The sequence below is a fragment of the Podarcis tiliguerta genome, assembly GCF_965153285.1.
Source record: "Podarcis tiliguerta genome assembly, chromosome: 11".
Taxonomy (NCBI): Eukaryota; Metazoa; Chordata; class Lepidosauria; order Squamata; family Lacertidae; genus Podarcis; species Podarcis tiliguerta.
In genome coordinates, this window is record NC_139544.1 from 46,143,570 (window position 1) to 46,163,219 (window position 19,650).

A 19,650-nucleotide genomic window follows, 5' to 3' on the forward strand; every position below is an offset into this window, starting at 1 on the left:
GTTGTACAAAGCCCCATATAGCTTGTGACGAGAAATATTGCCTTAGTCCCTACAGACAAAACAGATCACCGTGTTCTACAGAAGACATCCTGGAGATCTCTGTTGTATTTTTGGTGCATACTAAAGATGTTCCTCTTTCAACTAATCTGGTAAAATCTCCATCCCAACTGGATATTGTTTTGGATTAAAATTGATTTTATGTATGTGCTATTGTTGTTTCCAAGTGTTTTTATGTGTTTTCTAGAAAAAGTTTAATGGATGCAATTGTTTTACATACCTACCTACCTACCTATCCATCCATCTATCTTTTTTACATACATTATTATACTGTAAATCACTTCCTGATGTCTCTTGTGAAGCGAGTCATAAATTTAGACAACAAATAAATTACAATCTTGAATCTGTACTCCATTTAAGCCCATAGCAGTGTGTTAGGAAGAGTGAAATGCTTTACTTCCTTTTACTTGGGAGTTCTGTAATAATGCTGCAAATGAGGCAGCTGATGTTTGAATTTCAACTGCACCCAAGAGGCAAATGAGCTGAGTCAGAATTGTAAGCACTGTAATTAAAAGCAAGTCACAGGATCCGAGGCACTTCTGCAATCAGATTTTCCTTCTTGTACAAAATCAACTGGGGGAAGATTTATAGTGTTTTGCATAAACCGGCGCAAAACATTTGGTTAACCCTCTGGCCCCACTTGTTAGTTTGCGGCTCTGCGAATTTGGAACTCAGAAACAGTAAGTATTAGCTATACCTGAAGATGCAGTGTAAAATTCTATTGTCAGAATGCTATTACAGATTTCCTTAAAGCAGATTATTGCTGTGCTTTTCCAGTGGTTTAAAAGCATTATTTTTTTTACCATTTCCCCTTAAAATATATAAGACACTACTGTTGTCTTTCAAATATACATGCATTGACTGTTTCCTAATATAGATCTAATACAATAAAATATTCTGGGGATAGTGGATGAGGACAATTCCAGCTCCTAAAAGGAGCAAAAGGGAGCTTCATTGCTGGGGGCGAAGCACGACTCTCCAGGCATCTCTCTTTGGCCCTCAGAACTCTCTCAGGCCACACTCTTCTCTGGCCTTGCTTTGTGTGTTTTTGCCTAGCTATAATGTGCCCTTTGGTAATGTCTTTTGCTTGTGTGGATGGAGGACAGGGAGAAATCTGTTAAGTGTGTGTCAAAACTAGCCTACTGCAATTAGCATGTGGCCCTCGAATGGTTGCCCAGAAGGAAATGCAGCCCTCCAGGTGAAAAGGGTTCTCCACCCCAATTTGCAGGAAGGAGGTACTAACTGCTGACAGAATGTGTAGCTATTACAACAATGGCAGTTGCGCTAGTTTCAATTCTGCTAACCCTTCATCTTGAAGCAGCCCCAGCCACAAGTGTTTCCCAGTTTAACAATGGCGGAATCCAGTAACAACCCCAAACACTTTGCTAGCTAGTTTCTGAGTACTACCCAGCTGTTTAAGAGAAAGAAATATTGTACCTCTACTGTACATGATCTAACCTGCTATGCAAGCAATATGCACATGCTTCTCTATGCAAAATATATTGGATGTTTGTGATTCTCCTGCCATGTTTTAGAAAGGCATCATATGCCACCACAGAGCATAAGTTCTGGGCTCATTTGTGTCTATTAGCTTGCTACCACATACCTATGGGACCGCCTCTCCTGGTATGCCCCGCAGAGGACCTCAAGGTCCACAAATGACAACATTTTGGAGGTCCCAAGCCGCAAGGTGCTTAGATTGGTCTCAACTAGGGCCAGGGCCTTTTCAGTACTGGCCCCGACTTGCTGGAACGCTCTGTCACAAGAGACTAGGGCCCTGCGGGACTTGACATCTTTCCGCAGGGCTTGCAAGACAGAGCTGTTCCGCCTGGCCTTTGGTTTGGACTCAGTCTGACCCTTATGTTTCCCTCCCCTTATGGTTTTGATCTATGGGCTACTTTTAAAAAGAAGCTGCATTTTAAATTGCATTTTAACCTGTATTTTAAATTGGGTTTTTCCCCCTATTATGTTCTTACTGTAATTTTACTGGTGTTAGCCGCCCTGAGCCCGGCTCTGGCCGGGGAGGGGGGGTATAAATAAAATTTATTATTATTATTACCCAAGTTGTGCTAGCTGGGGCTTATGGGGTTGTAGTCCAAAGTATCTGAAGGGCACCAGCTTGGAGAAAGCTGATCTAAAGGGCTGCATCTTCCCCATCTGGCAATATTCCTCTGGCACCCTTTAAAAAGCAACCCCAGAAGACCTTCTGGACATTTCATGCAGGGAGCTGCTGCTGGAAGGGTAAAACCAATTGGAAATCTCCCACGTGTATTGACTTTTGCAACTTCCTTCATGTATAGTCCAGTAGCATATTCATCCCATGTGAGCATCACCCATCAGTGGAAGTTAAGTTATTTGAATGCCAAAGTGGCTCCGTGTTAAAATACCAAATAGTTTGGCCTTCACTGTATAAAAGGGTCTCAAGAGATGTGCTGCTCCCACAGAAGGATAAGCTTGTAAAACAAGCAAGATGATACCTTTTATTGGGCTGACAAGCCTGTAAAATGCAGGGCATTTTTATGCTTCATCATTACATTCCCAAAGGGAATAGTTCTCTCTTTTACTGCCTTGTCTCAAGAAGGACTTTTGTAAGTTGACTCCTACTGGCAAGGCGGAACCTTTGGTAATCCAATTAACAGAGGCTTAGTTCTCACAGATGGGCAGAGGATTGTACCATTCCACATGTTTCAATGTTTCTCTCTTTTTGAATCCCTGAATGCAGAAAACTAGCAAGTTGGGAAAAAGGCTTTCGCTAAGTCTTCCAGCTATCTTCACAGTTTCCAAAATGCAGAGATTTGGGGAGGGGGATAGAAGAAAGTGGAGGTGCATGCTGATCACCAAAGTCCCACTTCCAGTCTGAATGGTACAGTCCATGCACAGGTCGATCTCTGCCTGTTTGTGAAAACTAGGTCAAAGTACCTACTGTAACTTGCCATTGGTCCCCCCCCCAGGGGTATGCCTCCAGATATTCTTGGCCTCCAACACTGATCAACCCCAGCTAGGAAAGTCAACAGCCAGGATTATGGGAGTTAAAGAGCACTACTAACCCTTCATAGTTCTATAGCAGGGGCAAGAACGCTTGTTAAACATCACCTAGCATTGCAGGAAAAAATGATTTTAAGAGTGAAGACTGACAGTTTTCATTAAATGAAAAAAACTTGCTTCATTAATTTTAAAGAGAAATTGGTTTAATAAAAGACACGGTATCAGTTCACATTTAATACTGGAATATAGAATGGTACTACAGGAATGAGTCTTGTGCTCATTTTCTCTTTCCTTGTCTGTCCAGCCCAGTATTGTTTAAGGCTGACACCTGGGAGAATCTGGTGGCAAACTCTACCCTAAAAAGAAAACATCACCCAGAGCTCAAGAGTCTAGACTACTCATGGTAAAAAAGTATACAGTGAGAATTTGGAAGAGGATAATCTGTTAAATCTCTACAGTTGAGAATTAACTGAATTTATAAACTTAACTAATAGTTGTAGTCATACATGCGGAACTTGTCAACTGCTTAAAGAAGTTGGATTAGTTGGCTTTGAAGTGATTTTTTAATATATATGTCCATTCACATTTGGCTGAAGTCTGTACTAAACACATTGTTGTTTTTTATTTAAAAAAAAACTACTGGTGATGTCATATGACAGCCACACTTGCCTTAGGCTTAGGCTATGAGCCAAGAAGCAAAGGCCTGAGGCTTTTTTTTCAGCTGCAGTAGTCTGCATTTTGGAGAAAGCATGTTTGTTCTATTTGACTCCTTTCCGTTACAGATGGCCTTAAAATCTAAATGTGATGGAAAGGGATTATGAAATTTGCTCACTCTTCCATCCTGCTGTCAGTATTGGCTGAAATGTTCCAGTGGTGAAAGACAACCAAGCCAAAGAGAGGAGAGTGGGAGATAACTATGAAAACTTGGACTGAAATTGGAATATAGCAAGATTTATCAGTAAAGGGGGGTGGGAATAGTATACCACTCTTACAGAGCAATCCTATATTTATCTGCTCAGAATTAAGTCCTGTGGGGAACACCCTGAAAAGTGGATATAGGATTGCAGTCTTAAGATAGTAATATAGCTGACTTGTGGAGGTATGTATGCATATACAGTTGGAAACAACAGAATACATTTTAATTTAAGAAGCATTTCCAGCCAGATGAAAAAGTCTTTGCATTAGGTGTTTATTTTGTTCTGCTTGCCAGCAACACAAGCACCTATGCTCTCTGGCAGAGATGTCCAACAGTACACAAATTCCCTCCTTTAAGTTTTCTGTAGATTTCAGGGGACTGGTTTGCATGTAATGTGTTATGTGCCTTGTTCAGCATCCTCACTGCCGACAAAACGTGACCTGAAGCCATAGTTTATTTATTGGGTTACAAACCTTTGTTTATTTTACTATGGTTTGGTTTTACATGCAAACTCAGCGCCTTCCTTAACCATGGTTTGTTGGGCCACCCCACCCCAGATACTCAAACTACAAGGGCATGAGCAGCTGAAAAAGAAACCAGACTAAGAAGAAAGACGCTGTGGTTTCTTTTATTGCCTGTGGACAGCTCATGGTTAACTGGTGATCTGTTAAGCAAACCATGGCTTAGTGTTATGTATGGATCAGCCTGCATTTCAAGCACAGAGAGGACACAGTGCTAAGATGCTGTGAGAGGATGACAATTTTGTGGAAAGATTTGTGAAATGGAGACTAATAGTATACCAGCTCTCCGTTAAATCCTTCCTCTAGCTGAAAAAAACAGCACCCAAGCTGCCATAGCCAGACAAAACAGGGATCGGCCCAAACCAAAGGAAGGAGGAATGCTGATGTCAGGAGAAGGCAGCACTAGACCTTTGGCCTAATGGCAATCCTGAACTTTGGGGGGCTGAACACATAGGCTCTTTGAAGTTTAGGAGTACAGAACTTTGTCACATTTGACTGCTCCACCTATCCCAAACAGGCTATACCTACTGTCTTTGATAAGTCATTTGTTTTTCTTAAAAGGAAAAACCCATTAGCGCTGTGGCTTATCTGGCACTGGTTTGATGGTTTAAGATGTCTAGTTTAGGTCTCCACCATGGATCGGAAAGACATAAAACTGTCAGCAACAACTGCTGCTAAGAAAACATTTCGGCTTTACACGCTTGCCTCACAAGTGCCAATTTTGCTTTCTGCCTCAGTGGTGATGAGGCAATGTGGTGGGGCCTGTTTGAAGAAGACTGTTCTGATTTGCTGCACTTGGCTGCCCGTGCAGTGAGATAAGCGCCAAAGACTCGGAACACGTAAAGAGACATTTTGACAGCGATGATCAAGCATTGACATTCTGCTTTATATACACACATACACATATACACACGTTGAACTTTCCTTGGGTGAACAGGAGGACAGTAAATGAACTCTAGATTTAAACACTGTTTTTATAGGCAGGGATCCAAGAGTCCTGTGCATGCCTGGAAACACCTTAGGCATGTTCCAAGATGGGCTGGTGTTTTCCTGCCCACTGCAGTCCCTTGTGCTTAGGAAAATCCCTCAACCTCCCGGAGTAGTCTTCCAGGGAGCACAATGAGCTTCAATGCATTATGGAAGTCTGAGGAGCACTAGAATGTTCACTAACACTGCATACAATCGTTTCATATGTTAGCCGCAGAATTTAATGCTCCTCAGAGAAACTGCAGCATCAGAATCATAAGCAAGCATACCAGTATGATAGTATTTCACTATTTAATACTGCTGTAGTGGTTACAAGGGGGTGAAAAAACCTGAAAGAACCTAACGTTTCAGAGTAATTTTATGATAGGAAACATGTATTCAGCCCTCACTTTTACATACTACAAATTCAGGTTTTAAAAAATGTCTGTGGAATGGGCAAGTTATGAATGAAAGCAAATAAAACATTGTAATGTGCTAAGACATGCTGTAACACAGATGAGATTCCAGTTAGGCCCTGGAATGGCATAATCCTGTAGCTAGTGTAGTAAGCTGACCAAAAAGTTTCGTCCAGAATTGGGAAAATTAGATTCAAGTCCCCAATCAGCCATTAAGATCATTGCAAGGCCTTTGAGAAGCTTCTGTCCGTGAGAACATCTTATCTCACAGGTTTGCAGTGAGCCTAAAATGAGATAATCACATGGATTGCGCTTTGAGCAATTCAGGAAGAGGACAGGTATATTCATTTATACAACTTTCTCTGCTCTGCATGAAGATGCAGTCTCATTCCTTCCTGTGCTGCAGAGGAATGCTCAGCAGCCGCTCCCTCAGCACCTAGAACCCCTACTGTTCCCCCTGCCCGTAACTCTTTCACTTCTGGATAGAGTAGAATTTCTTCCAGCAGAAAATGTGAGCTTCTTCTAGTGTGCAACTGACACATTTGTGGCTTGGGCTCCTCTAATATCCAACCCTCTCCCTCATTCACTCCCCATTCAAGTCAACTGTGTGTCCGTGTTTACAGCTCCCAAGAATATGGGAACACACTCCCATCAGACGTCAAGGAAATAACTAGCTGACTCTTAGAAGACATCTGAAGGCAGCTCTGTTTAGGGAAGTTTTTAATATTTGATGTTTTATCACTTTATTATTAATATTAATACAGTGGTACCTCCAGTTACGAACTTAATCCGTTCCGGAGGTCCATTTGTAGCCCGAAACCGCTCGTAACATGAGGCGCGCCTTCACTAATGGCGCTTCCCGCTGCTGCCGGCGTGCGACTTCCGCTCACATCCCAGGGCAAAGTTCGCAACTGGGAGCATTTACTTCCGGGTTAGCGGAGCTCATAATCCGAAGCATTCGTACATGACACGAGGTACCACTGTAATAATATTCTGTTGGGAACTGCCCAGAGTGGCTGGGGAAACCCAGCCAGATGGGTTGGGTATGTATGTATGTATGTATGTATGTATGTATAAATACATTTTAATAACAACAACAAGAATAATAGTAGTATTGTGCTAGGGTGCCCAGTTACAAGCAATACCTTTGCCCTGGTTGTCTTTACAGTAGTACCTCAGGTTAAGTACTTAATTCGTTCCGGAGGTCCGTACTTAACCTGAAACTGTTCTTAACCTGAAGCACCACTTTAGCTAATGGGGTCTCCTGCTGCTGCTGCTGCTGCACCGCCGGAGCACGATTTCTGTTCTCATCCTGAAGCAAAGTGCTTAACCTGAAGCACTATTTCTGGGTTAGCAGAGTCTGTAACCTGAAGCGTATGTAACCTGAAGCGTATGTAACCCGAGGTACCACTGTACTTCCAAACTGTGGCAGTTGTGCTGCTGAGTCTGACGTAATCAGCAACGAGAAAGCAGATGTCTTAAGTCCCTAAATTGGCATGGCTGGACACCACAGTGACATGGGCCATATACATTAGCAATTATGAACCAGCTGGTCTCTCCAGTCAGCCAATAAAACCTCTCAATAGCACCTTTTACATCAGCAGTGGTGAGCTTGTGGCCCTCCAGTTGATGGACTGCAGCTCCAATCAGCCCCACCCACAAGGCCAAAGGTCAGGCATGATGGGCGCTCTAATCCAACTGGCCACAGCATGCCATCCGTGTTTTACATTATTTTGTAAGGGACAGTCATTGTTCTTGCATGGTTAACAGCACTACTTCCAGAGTAGACAACAGCTTTAAATCAAACAGATGTGCACAAGAATAATTAATTTAACTAACAGCACTTTAATGTACTGTACTTCATACAACTAACATTTCAATGCTGCTGTTATCTGTCCTAAAGCTGGCTAGAAACTAATTTTTTCAGTCACTCTTCCAACTCCCATTGGCATACAAAACTTCCAAGATTGTAAAATAATTTATTTTAAATGGATTCGTTTTAAAATACTTGTAATGTAAGGCTGGAAAAAATATACCACCATCATTCTGTTCCCAAAATGCATGACTAGTCCATTGAGATGAGTAGGAACGTCCATTATTACCCCTGTGGAATAGACAGACTGTCTGCACATTAAAATATTATGCTAAACTTTTGCCTAGAAATGGACAAACCAAATAACTCAAGTGTGAAGCTCCTTTGGAGCCCATCCTATGCAATTAGCCAACTACAATAAATAAGGTGGGAGTTGAAAAGTTATCCACAATGCTGTGAACATACTGTCACCAGCTTTAAAATGCTCAACAGCTAGGAAAAAACACCAGCCTATCTGTCTTAGGAATTTTTTTGTAAAACACACTATCCTTCGAACTCTTAGGACCAACAATATGGGGAACATTTTAACTACGTTCAGCAACATTGGGAACTGTAGGTCTTATATAATGAACTTACCATATTTTTCGCCCTATAGGACACACTTTTTCCCCTCCAAAAATGAAGGGGAAATGTGTGTGCCTCCTATGGGGCGAATGCAGGCTTTCGCTGAAGCCTGGAGAGCGAGAGGGGTCAGTGCGCACCAACCCCTCTCACTCTCCAGGCTTTGCGCAGCTCTCCGCAAGCCGTGGGAGCCCGTGCTGGGCTTCCACAGCTTGCAGAGAGTTGCCTGCATGCTGAAGCCTGGGCGCGCTGAGCTCAGCAGCCCAGGCTTTGCGCAGCTCTCTGCAAAGCGCGGAAGCCCGGCGCCGGGCTCCCGCGGCTTGCGGAGAGTTGCCTGTTCTGGGGGCTGGGGTCGGGGGAAGCTCGGGCTTCCCCCACCCCAGCCCCACGCCCTGGAGGGGGGGGAGAATAAATTGTTTCCCCTTTATTCCCCCCCCCAAAAAAAACTAGGTGCGCCTTATGGGACGGTGCGTCCTATAGGGCGAAAAATACGGTATATGCCTACAAGAAAAATTGAGGTAATTTTAATTTCTTTTAGTATTTTAACTTTTGATGTTTTAAAGTACTGTATGGTTGTGAATTTTTCTTGATCTTAATCTTTTGTAAACTGCTTCGAGGTTTTCTACAATCAAGTGATATATGAATTTTATGTATATATGCTCCATCAGGTATTTTATGTATATATGCTCCATTTTATGTATATATGCTCCATCAAGTTACCTTACCTGATTGAAGAAATGTCACGTACTTGCATTTTATCTGCCTGATTAATTAAGATCTTCCTCAGAGGTTAAGTTTATTAAATTTATGTATCACTTCCCTTCAGGATTTTTTTGCACTGGGATTTACACAAAGTAAAAACAGAGTAACACCACATACACATGCTGAAAACATATTCAAAAATACAGTACCATAACATAACCACCCCAGGCCCATATTAGATGGAACACCAAAACAACACAAACAACTGATCGCGGCTGGGGGGGGTGGCAGCTTTGCTTGGCATCAAAACAATGACAAAGTTGGCACCAAGCAGGCCTCCTTGGGGAGGGAATTTCAAAGAAAGGGGGCCACAACAGAAAAGGCCTGATCTTTCACTTCCAACCTCCCTTGGAGGTGGCATGCAGAGAAGGATATCAGAGCATTTATCTATGCCACCTTTTACTGGAGCTTACGACATTTTAAGTGTGTCTTTTTCTGGGTTTAAGTGCAATTTCAAACAGTTGTTGTTGCTGCTGCTGCTTTTATTACTCTGGTTTTAGGAGATAACATCTTGTATGGGTTTTTACTATACATTGCAAACTGTCTTCAAAACTGAGGCTGAGCCCTGGCCTGTAAGTATTTCAAACTAATAAAAGAGCTAGGAAACAAATGTTACCTTATTTGGTTCAGATGAGAATATTCTCTATAAAAGCTTATTATCAGCAGCATGACTTGATATAAGGCTGCTTACCAGGTTTTTGCCATTTCTTACAAGTAGTGCTATGAATTTGTACCACAGTCATGCAATGACAATGGTGTTCAAGCTACAGACATGGTAAGTCATAGAACAAACATTAGGTATAGCTAATAGTTTGTCTGGAGTGAGACAGACCATGAACCCAAGATCAGACATACAGTGGTACCTCGGGTTACATACGCTTCAGGTTACATACGGTTCAGGTTACAGACTCTGCTAACCCAGAAATATTGCTTCAGGTTAAGAACTTTGCTTCAGGATGAGAACAGAAATTGTGCTCTGGTGGTGCGGCAGCAGCAGCAGGAAGCCCCATTAGCTAAAGTGGTCTTCAGGTTAAGAACAGTTTCAGGTTAAGTACGGAACGAATTAAGTACTTAACCCGAGGTACCACTGTAGTGTGAAGTCAAGCCATGGCTTAGCACACAGCAGCAACAGGACCAGAGGAGCAACAAAGCGGCTGTCATCTTCTCTATGGAAGCCTGCATGTTTGCTCATTCATAATCTGCCATGGTTTGGCTTAGCTTTGTTCATGCCCTATTCACTTCAGAATAGACTGCACTGGCAAAGTGCCTTCTGGATAGGCCTGCAAGCACTCAAGCTAGCCCATACAAAGAAAACAACAGAAGCCTGGAATAATAATGTACTCCCCCCCCCCCAAAAAAAAACTTTTAAAAAGAAAAGAGGTGAACAAAGGCTTGTTTGGTATGACAGAAAGGAATGCTAGACATCACTTTGGTCAAGCATTTAAAGTAGCCATTAAGCTTCTATTAAACATCAGGTTCATTTGAAGGCCAAAATCTACTGGCTATTTACCAAGCAGTTTTAAAGATTAAGTTTACTGCCTTTGAGCATTTTAAAATTATCTATATTGTCTGGACCCACCCCCCTCTCCCCAGTCTGATAGGGTAAAACTAAACAGCTGTTCAAAGAGTATTTCCTATAATGTTGGAATTTGACACAATAATGTTCTCTTGCATCCCATTTCATGTGCTGAACCCATTAGGACGGTTTATCATTTAATTTAATAAGCCCTGCTGTTTTGCTCAGATTAAATGCACAGTTCATTGGCTTTCTTCTGCCCTCCCTCTCATGCACTAAATCTTAATTCTACTTTAGTTATTAAGATTACTTGTGGAAGCCTGAAGAGCTATGTATGGCCCTTGGCTAGTGAGGAACGCCTGCATTTTGTTTGTTTTCTAAATATATCAACATCATCTCAAATTACATGACTGAAAGGTACTGAATAGGTATAGAATTCAACCTTCTAGCTACCCCCAACAAGTCCCTTGGTTCCCAGGTAGAGTGCCCCAAGAATACAAATTCCACAATTCAACAATTATCACAAGTGAAGAAGAGGGGGAAACAAGGTACGTAGCATTAAGGTGTCTACAAAATACTTAGTCCAGTGAATCAGGCAACATATATTGGTAGGCAAGGGTGGGGGGGAAACCTCTCGTGTCACTAACCGATCTGATAATGGAGGTAGGAATGAGCGTGCGGTTTAGAAATTGTTCATACCAACTGCTAAATGAACTGTTCTTTAATTCAAATCCAGGAAATTCCTTCATCTCTTTATATAAAGCTAGATTTATAATCATCACCATTATCATCATCCAAACACAGCTTGGCTTTCTTAACTTATTTATTTAATCAGTTGCCCCTCTGCTCAAAGGCACCAGCAAAGAGGGACAGTTTGAAAAATTATTGCAAATGCAGTATGATATACAATTCTGCACTTGTACAATCCTACAGTGCAGTGCGAGGCAAGCAGGACAAGAATAAATGTAAAACGCTGAATCTGAGTAACTGTACTTACGCACCCAAACTCACATATATGCCTGCTAATGTGATCTAGTTTACAAAAGAGCAAGAGCCCTCTGAAGTCCCATGACTGCCCACTATTTGTGGGACTCAGGTATTGTGCCTGTTGCTTATCTTACTGAAATCATTTATTATTGTTAATTTTTTTTTTATTGTAAGAGACTATGCAGTTACCAAAACTAGCATGGTACAGTGGTATCTCGGGTTAAGAACTTAATTCGTTCCGGAGGTCCGTTCTTAACCTGAAACTGTTCTTAACCTGAGGTACCACTTTAGCTAATGGGGCCTCCCACTGCCGCCACACAATTTCTGTTCTCATCCTGAAGCAAAGTTCTTAACCCGAGGTACTATTTCTGGGTTAGCAGAGTCTGTAACCTGAAGCGTCTGTAACCTGAAGCGTCTGTAACCTGAGGTACCACTATATACTCTAGGGTATCCTGATCTTACAGAATCTCAACCATGAATTTAATGATATGCCTATATGCTAAAAACGACATCAATTATAATTATACATACCAAAGTGACAACATAATCCTTTTTCATGTATGAATAAAAGCAACAAATCAAGTAATAACTGAACTCTGGCTTACCGCATCTGTGACATCTATCTCATACACTTTCTTAAATGTCTCACGCTCAAAAAAGAGAAGTTTTCCATTTCCAACTCCTTTCTTAACAGAAGTACCAGTAACAAGTAGTTTATCATCTGGGCTGAAACAGCAGTCGGTCCTGTTGAAAATAAAGTATAGAACAGATGAATTGGTTTCCTTGAAATCTTATTTATGTATTATGTCAAACTCTGTGTTAAACCCTTAATTATGTATGACAACTAAAATCACAGCTGTGTTCCAATATGCAAAAATCGGCAAAACCAACAGAATGAGATGTCTCGAAAAGATTTCAGCACTGGAAAGGGGGTAAGGTCTAGCGTACAACAATCAGAAAATTTCAAAATCTGGCTATCATTATTTAGTAAATAAGTAGGTCAAAATATCCATTTTCAACATCATACCCATCCACTTTACATAACAATGTGAACTTGTAAACAGGACTATTTTCCAATATTGTTTCCCTTCTCTTCTCTCAAAGCAAGGAACCAATGTTCCGAAATGTCAAAGTCCACTCTCAAGACTAAATAGTGCTTTCCTTTTACATTCTTCAAAATTAATCTCAGACTTTGAGATAAGTGGTGTACATGAGCAAAAGCAGGGAGCAAAAACAGCATGCGAAAATCAATTTGCATTACAAGCTTAAAGAGCTCTAGCACAGTAACCCTAGTGTACTGTGGAGATGTAATTCTGACTTCCTGAAAAATGCAAGCTGGAAGCCAGTCTTCCTCTCCCAATGTCAATTCCCTTGTCTAGTTGGCTTTAAAGATGGAGCACAGATTTTGAACCCAGGATGCAAGTAAAATGGCAAACCATAGTTAAGATCAACAAGGGAAAAGGAGAGGGAAGACTCCTGAGGCTGTTTCTTAACTTGCAGGTCAGCTTTGGAGGGAGTGAGAGGTGGGTCTACACTGGTACCTTGGTTCTCAAACACCTTGGTACTCAAACAACTTGGAACCCAAACACTGCAAACCCAGCAGTAAGTCTTCTGGTTTGCAAACTTTTTTCAGAAGCCAAACGTGCTCCGTTTTGAGTGCCACGCTTCCGTTTTGAGTGTTACACTTCCGTTTTGAGTGTTACGCTGAGGTCTGTCTGTTTTTGCTATTTCTTTTGCTTTTTCGTTTTTGCGGCTTTTTTGTTTTGTTTTTGTGACTGTGTGGAACCCAGTTCATCTACTGATTGACTGATAATGATTGATTGTGTGACTGCAGTACATTGTTTATTGCTTTCATTTTATGGATCACTGTTCTCGTTAGATAGTAAAATTCATGTTAAATTGCTGTTTTAGGGGTTGTTTTTAAAAGTCTGGAGCGGATTAATCCATTTTGCATTACTTTCTATGGGAAAGCGCGCCTTGGTTTTGGAATGCTTTGGTTTTGGAACGGACTTCTGGAACAGATTAAGTTTGAGAACCAAGGTACCACTGTATCATGCACACACACATATATAATTTTTAATTTTCCCATTTTACAACCTTTAGCAATGAATATAAATCTACACAAAACATATAATGTTTTCTACTACTTCCCCCCTCCCTTTCTGCGATTTCTTATTTTTCTATTGTGTTCATACTGCACATCCAATATTTTTTTTACAAAATTATCCTTTAAAATTCCTTTAAATTCCTTACTGCTCATGTTTATGTCAATCTTGCTACCATTTTTAATAATATCGTGCACTTTTACATGGACAAATGTATCCCAACCCCAACAAACCCAGAATTACAAGGGAGCTAGTTCCATGACATATATGTCATACCACTGAGAATAGAATGAAAGTAAAGTTCTAGGGATTCATATCACTGAGTAACCATGACAGTAGAACTTAATAAGTTAAGAGGTGAATATCAGCAAGAGGAGCAAAATCTGTTCAGTAGGACAGATTCTCTGGATTAATTTCTAATGTAGATTAAAAGGGACATTGGGGAGAGGAAGGAAAAGTCCACTATCTCAGGCACAAACAATTAACAGAACATGGCATCAGTATTAGAAATAAGAGCAAGGGGGAAATCAAAGGCCAAATCCTTAACATTTCTGGGCACCATCAGTCGGAGGTCTAGACAAAATGTCAGACATTCTAAGTAGTAGTAGTTCCCCCTTTTAAACCTGCCAACATAAACTGCCCTTCCGAACTGGATTTACACATGTTGAACAAGCCTTGTGATGGTTCAAAACGTGGTCACTATCACAAGTTACTACTCAAGTTTTTTTGGTGAGCTGGGCACATGGTGAGTAGAATCTGTTCAACAAGATTGGTTCAACAAGAAGCTGTACCTCACTGAATCAATCTTCACGGACACCAGCACGTAATTCCTTGTATCTTAAATCAAAAAGGTACTTACATTGGGAAGAAGCTAGGTAGACCAACAACTGAATTCAGAGGTGTTTTAAACTTCCTGATGTCCCACGTTTTTAAAGTATCATCACCTATGAAATATAAAATGAAGACTTAATAAGCAACAATGAAGAAAAACACTCTATTCCTTTACTATAATATTACAAAGGCCAATGTAGAAACTGCCCCTGCCCCACCAATATTTCTAATGGTTTTCTCCCAAACTTTTAGAGGAATGGCATTCTTTATTTCCCAATACCCTCAGCAAAGAGAGAAAGAGAGATCAGTAAAAGCAAAACAACATTTTTAAAAATCAATTTATCAAAAATTGCCAAATAACAGACATTTATTTGTTCAAGGCAAGTGAGGAAGTTGGAGTTTTGAATTCTTTTCAGCCAAAAGTATTGATGATTTCTTACTCTCCACACTGGGCTATGTGTCAGTCCAGGCATACTGGGAAACCACAGCTTCCTGTTGCAAGTTCAAGCCATGGAGAACTTCCCTGCCCCTCCCCTTTCGTAGCTATGATTAGGGGACTGAATGTGTCTGCTTTCATTTTAAAATTAAATTTAAAGTGAAAGATTTAAAGATTTCCAGGTGGTTTGATTAAGCAATGGTTGATGAGAAAAATACTAGGTTCAAACCATAGTTTCAGAGCCTGGTTTGTTCTTAAAGAACCTGCAGTTTTGACTTCAGACATCTCAGAGACTGTAATTAGTTTAAAAATGAAAGTAGAAGCTTTCAAACTCCTCCTAGCAGGCACAGAAGAAAAAAGAGAAGAGAGCCTACAATTTTTATTTATAACCATGGTTTCCCATTATGTCTGAACCAAGTCACAGACCCTCTCCAAATTCTCTATTCTGCTAGGCAGTTCTTCAGTGCCGTGAATTCTGAGGCCCCCTGGCTAATGACACAATGGAAGACTGACAGGAACTCTGATAGGAGTACAGGGAAATTTTGAATTGCTGATGAACTTACTATATTTTCAGGAGGCATACAGAAACAATAACTTTTTTAAAAAGCTACACAAATTAAGCCTCAAATATCTGAAAGGCCTCTTCCTTTCCTATAGGTATTAATATTAGCAGGGGAGCCCCTTTCGGAAGTTGAACTGGCTTAGACCCAAGAGAGGGCATTCTTTGTGGTGGCCCCTAAGCTGTTGAATTCTTTCTGCTCCTTTCAGCATGTCATATGCTGAAGGCACCTGGCCTTGGACACCTGAGACATATTTTTAGGACCAACCCTATTCTCTTGGGTGGCACTGTGGTCTGAACCACTGAGCCTCTTGGACTTGCTGATCGCTCCTGCTGCTCTGTCCCAGCTCCTGCCAACCTAGCAGTTCGAAAGCATGACAGTGCTAGTAGATAAATAGGTACCGCTGCGACAGGAAGGTAAACGGTGTTTCTGTGTGCTCTGGCACTTGTCACGGTCCTCCGTGCGCCAGTAGCAGTTTAGTCATGCTGGCCACATGACCCAGAAAACTGTCTGTGGACAAACATCGGCTCCCTCGGCCTGAAAGCGAGATGAGCGCTGCAACCCCATAGTCTGGACTATGGGGTTGACTGGACTTAACCGTCCAGGGGTCCTTTACCTTTACCTTTATTCTCTTGACTCCAGACAAAAGGTGCCACCTTTGGGGGTTTCCCAAGAATAGGTTGGGGACACAGCTAATAAGGGCACATAATTGTAGAGTGGGACTCTATCTCAATCAGTAGCAATCCTAAATCCAGGACAGCCGAGTCATTGCTCTAGCCAGGTTTTCTTGCTAGTAGAGGCCCTACAGTGCCCTCGGAGCTTGTCCTGATCTGGCGGTTCATGGAAAAAATATTGATTCTGAGATCCCAGAGCCCATGAGAAGGGCGGGGGAATGCAGACGAAGGAAGAAAGGCTCTACATGCGAGGCAAAAAAGCACACATTCCTCTTCCTGACCAAGCAACTAAGTTTAGGTCACTACCTGAGTATGACAGAATAACAACATGTAACTTATGTCTTAAGATACAATCCTAATAGCAGTTCAGGTTACAATTTCTAACTGCATCCCACATCACAACATAAAAGCTAAGTAATTCAGCTTTAAAAAATGTTTGCAGAACAACAGCCTATCTGGCAACTGTTCAAATATGCCTCTCAGAGTAACAAACTGCAATCAAGGCTTCTTTGGCCTTGACAGACTAAACCTTGACACAATCGTCTCTCTGGAGGACTTGTGGGACGGTTGTTACTAACATTTAACAAATATGTTAGGAAAAGCTTCTTTGTTCTGCATCACATCAAACTGTATACTTTGCTGATTGCGTGTAAACTACTCCAGGAGCCATTTTGGCAGAAGAGTGGGGCACAAACGCTCTATATTAATAAATAGTAAAAACTACCAGCCAGGGCTATGGCCATGATACATTATACTTTTAATGTAAAGCGACAAGACATGTAAACTTTGCAAATTTCTATCATGTCAGCAGGAAGATAGAACACCTCACAATTAATCCAGCCTCGCCTTTATGATCAAGCTACTCATTCATTACTGAATCATCTTTTATTACTGTGCTGCAAAAAACATATCCAAAGATGCTTTCTAAGACCTCTTCTCAGGGTCAGAAGTGGATCTTTAAACATCACTTTCTTGCATTTCTGTCAAGTTACAAGCTTACTCTCAATGGTAATGAAACTGGGAACATTCATAAGCAATTCTTCTGTTGTTCCTTCTCCCTTGTGTCTGCAGCTGAGCCCAGTCTCAGTTCTCTCATATCCGACAGGCAAACTGCATCGCAGACCAAGGAATATAATCAGGGTTTCACTGCAAGTTCCTATTCCCCCAAACATGATCTCCTCTTTGATCCCTTGCATTTGGGCAGGTGCGCTAATCTAAGACTGACTGCTGAATACACATCTGCTTTTGCTGGTAAAGGTCCAGAGAAATACTTCCATTACCAAAAGCACAAATGCGCTCTTTTTTTGTTTTTAGTACGTATTAAAAATGACTACAATTACGCTTACCTATCTGAGACAGCGTGATTTTTAAAGCAGCTTTTGAACTTGCACACTAAACACCCAATTTCAAAATGATTTTAGATCAAAGCAAAGCATCTGGGTTAGATCCTAATTTATTTATGAACAGCCACCTGGCTACCTACGACATTCTGGGGGTGGTTGAGGGTTGCAACATGGGGGTTTGGAGGGGGGTGGGAATCAACAGAGGTGAAATAAAACAGTCACAATTCTTTAGAAACGATAAATGCAAAATTTGACAGGACATCCGCGAAAGTAAATTAATTCGGCACACACTGCCTTCAAGATGAATTATGAGCACGTCTTACTGTTCTACCCTGTTGCACAACTGAAGTGTGTGTAATCAGAGACATGGGGTTGCTGCCCTAAATGGCAGCCTGGTGTGGTCTGTCATACCTCCCTCCGTAACAAGTAGTTAAACTTTGCTCACGTCCTGACACCAGACAACACCAGTGCTGCTGGGAAAAGGTTCATCATAATGACATCATAATTTCAAGTTGCAAGCGTGGGGAAGGAGGAACTTAACATGGGTCTTTTGTTTTGGTTGTACCCTGTGTTTCTGGTAACACGTCCTGCCAGGCCCAACATCAGCTTGCTTTGGTACCTGTTAAGGGCCACACAACTGCAGGGATGTCAGGGAACTACCATCAGCTCAGAGGCGAGAGGTGGAAGAGCAGTTGTGTTACAGGGAGCCTCCGAAGATCTTGCGAAGCAGCTCTTCCTCCTCCGGAGAGGAGGGAAGCCACGCCTCCAGTGGGGAAGGGATGGATGGATGGAGGATGCTAGAGAGAGCCGCAACACCGAGCCTGAGCAAAGTGAGGGGGAGGCAGGTCCCCCTTTGCCCACGCCCTCTCTGCGCAGTCGGTTTACGCACAGAGAGGGGAGGCGTAGGAGGGGGTCAAAAGACTGCTATACCGGGGGAAGTTTAAGGACCACCCAGATTCTGCTACCAATTGAGCAGACATGGACTTGAGACGTTCTGCACTGTAAATGTTTTGAACAGATAATAAAGTCTGGAAAAGACTGGTGGGAGTCTTGCCTGTTTGCTCTCGAGCAACCACGCTGGCACCTGACAAGAGGTCTCACTGATGACCCCTGGACCTCCTCTACCACCACTTTACTGTTTCTGCATAGTTACCTGCCCCTTCTTAGCATGCTGTGGCGTTTGCCCTCCTAGGTGGGTCATAAGGAAAGGGTTAAATGAGTGGGATGTGATTGGCCAGTGGGAACCCAAGGGGAGGAGTTAGAGTTGGAGTTGTTTGGAAGTTAGTTGGGAGTTGGAGAAGGAAGAGGGAGGATAAGTCTGTGGGTTGGTCGAGTTGTGTTGTGAGAGAGTGAGAGAAACCGATAGGAGGAGTCAGATAGACAGTTGGGATAATCAGTTAGCAGTTATTAGGAAAGGTATAAGATTAAGATTAAGAAACTGACAAGAAAAATTACCTGAAACCATAAACTTGTTAAGGCTTATAAAATAAACTTGCTTATTTGATTTAATGTTAACAACTGTCTGGACTCTGTGTGCCCGAGAGAAACGGGTTGGTGTCAGTGGGGAAGCAAGCACAGTGGTGGCACAGGGATCAATAGACCGTCAAACTTCCAGGGACCCTGTGTGATCGCCACACATGCAAACAGTGATAAGATTGAGGAGATGGAGCACTGGCCTTGTGCTCTCTCTCTTGATAGTTGTGCGGACCAGGCCCAGGGGGAAAAGACAAATGAATAAGAAATGGTGGACAAGATCCCACCAAAATCTGCAAGCAGCACCAAGTTCTGCTGCACGAGTTAAGCACAAACTTTAGCCTCATTTGTACTCAGCAGCACACATGGAAGGAAATATGGTCACTTACCTCCCCGACTGGCAAGAACTGTACCATCATAGGAAAATGTCAAGCATGAAGTGTCACTGCCTGGAGCATGTGCCTGCCTGCAGTGGAACTTGGTATGAACCTGTTTGTGAAGAAAATAAAATATTAAAAAGCTTTGCTACTTTTAGACTGTACACACCTGGCTCCTTCAGAACATCAAATGCCCTTTATTGCATTTGCTGGATTAAAAAAAACAAACAGCCAAGCAATGTGAAAATCTTGGGTGAGACGGGGGAAACAGGGCTACAGCTGATGTCCATC

At 42.0% G+C, this 19,650-nt stretch overlaps 1 protein-coding gene and 1 long non-coding RNA gene across 2 annotated transcripts in view; both read right to left on the bottom strand.

Annotated features, from left to right (window-relative positions):
* The window catches only part of WDR70 (WD repeat domain 70), a 114,883-nt gene that overhangs the window by 14,446 nt on the left and 80,787 nt on the right, over nucleotides 1-19,650 (bottom strand). Inside the window, exons 11-13 of the mRNA XM_083402878.1 lie at nucleotides 19,372-19,471; nucleotides 14,525-14,609; nucleotides 12,166-12,304 (exon numbers count right to left, since the gene is read on the bottom strand). Of these exons, the coding sequence (XP_083259004.1) occupies nucleotides 12,166-12,304; nucleotides 14,525-14,609; nucleotides 19,372-19,471 (324 nt within the window). The remainder of the gene's footprint in view (nucleotides 1-12,165; nucleotides 12,305-14,524; nucleotides 14,610-19,371; nucleotides 19,472-19,650) is intronic.
* On the bottom strand, nucleotides 6,951-8,843 carry LOC310659635. The gene is made up of 3 exons (XR_014502890.1): nucleotides 8,788-8,843; nucleotides 7,286-8,305; nucleotides 6,951-7,035 (listed from the first exon to the last, which is right to left on the bottom strand). It is a non-coding gene; the product is annotated as an uncharacterized lncRNA (long non-coding RNA).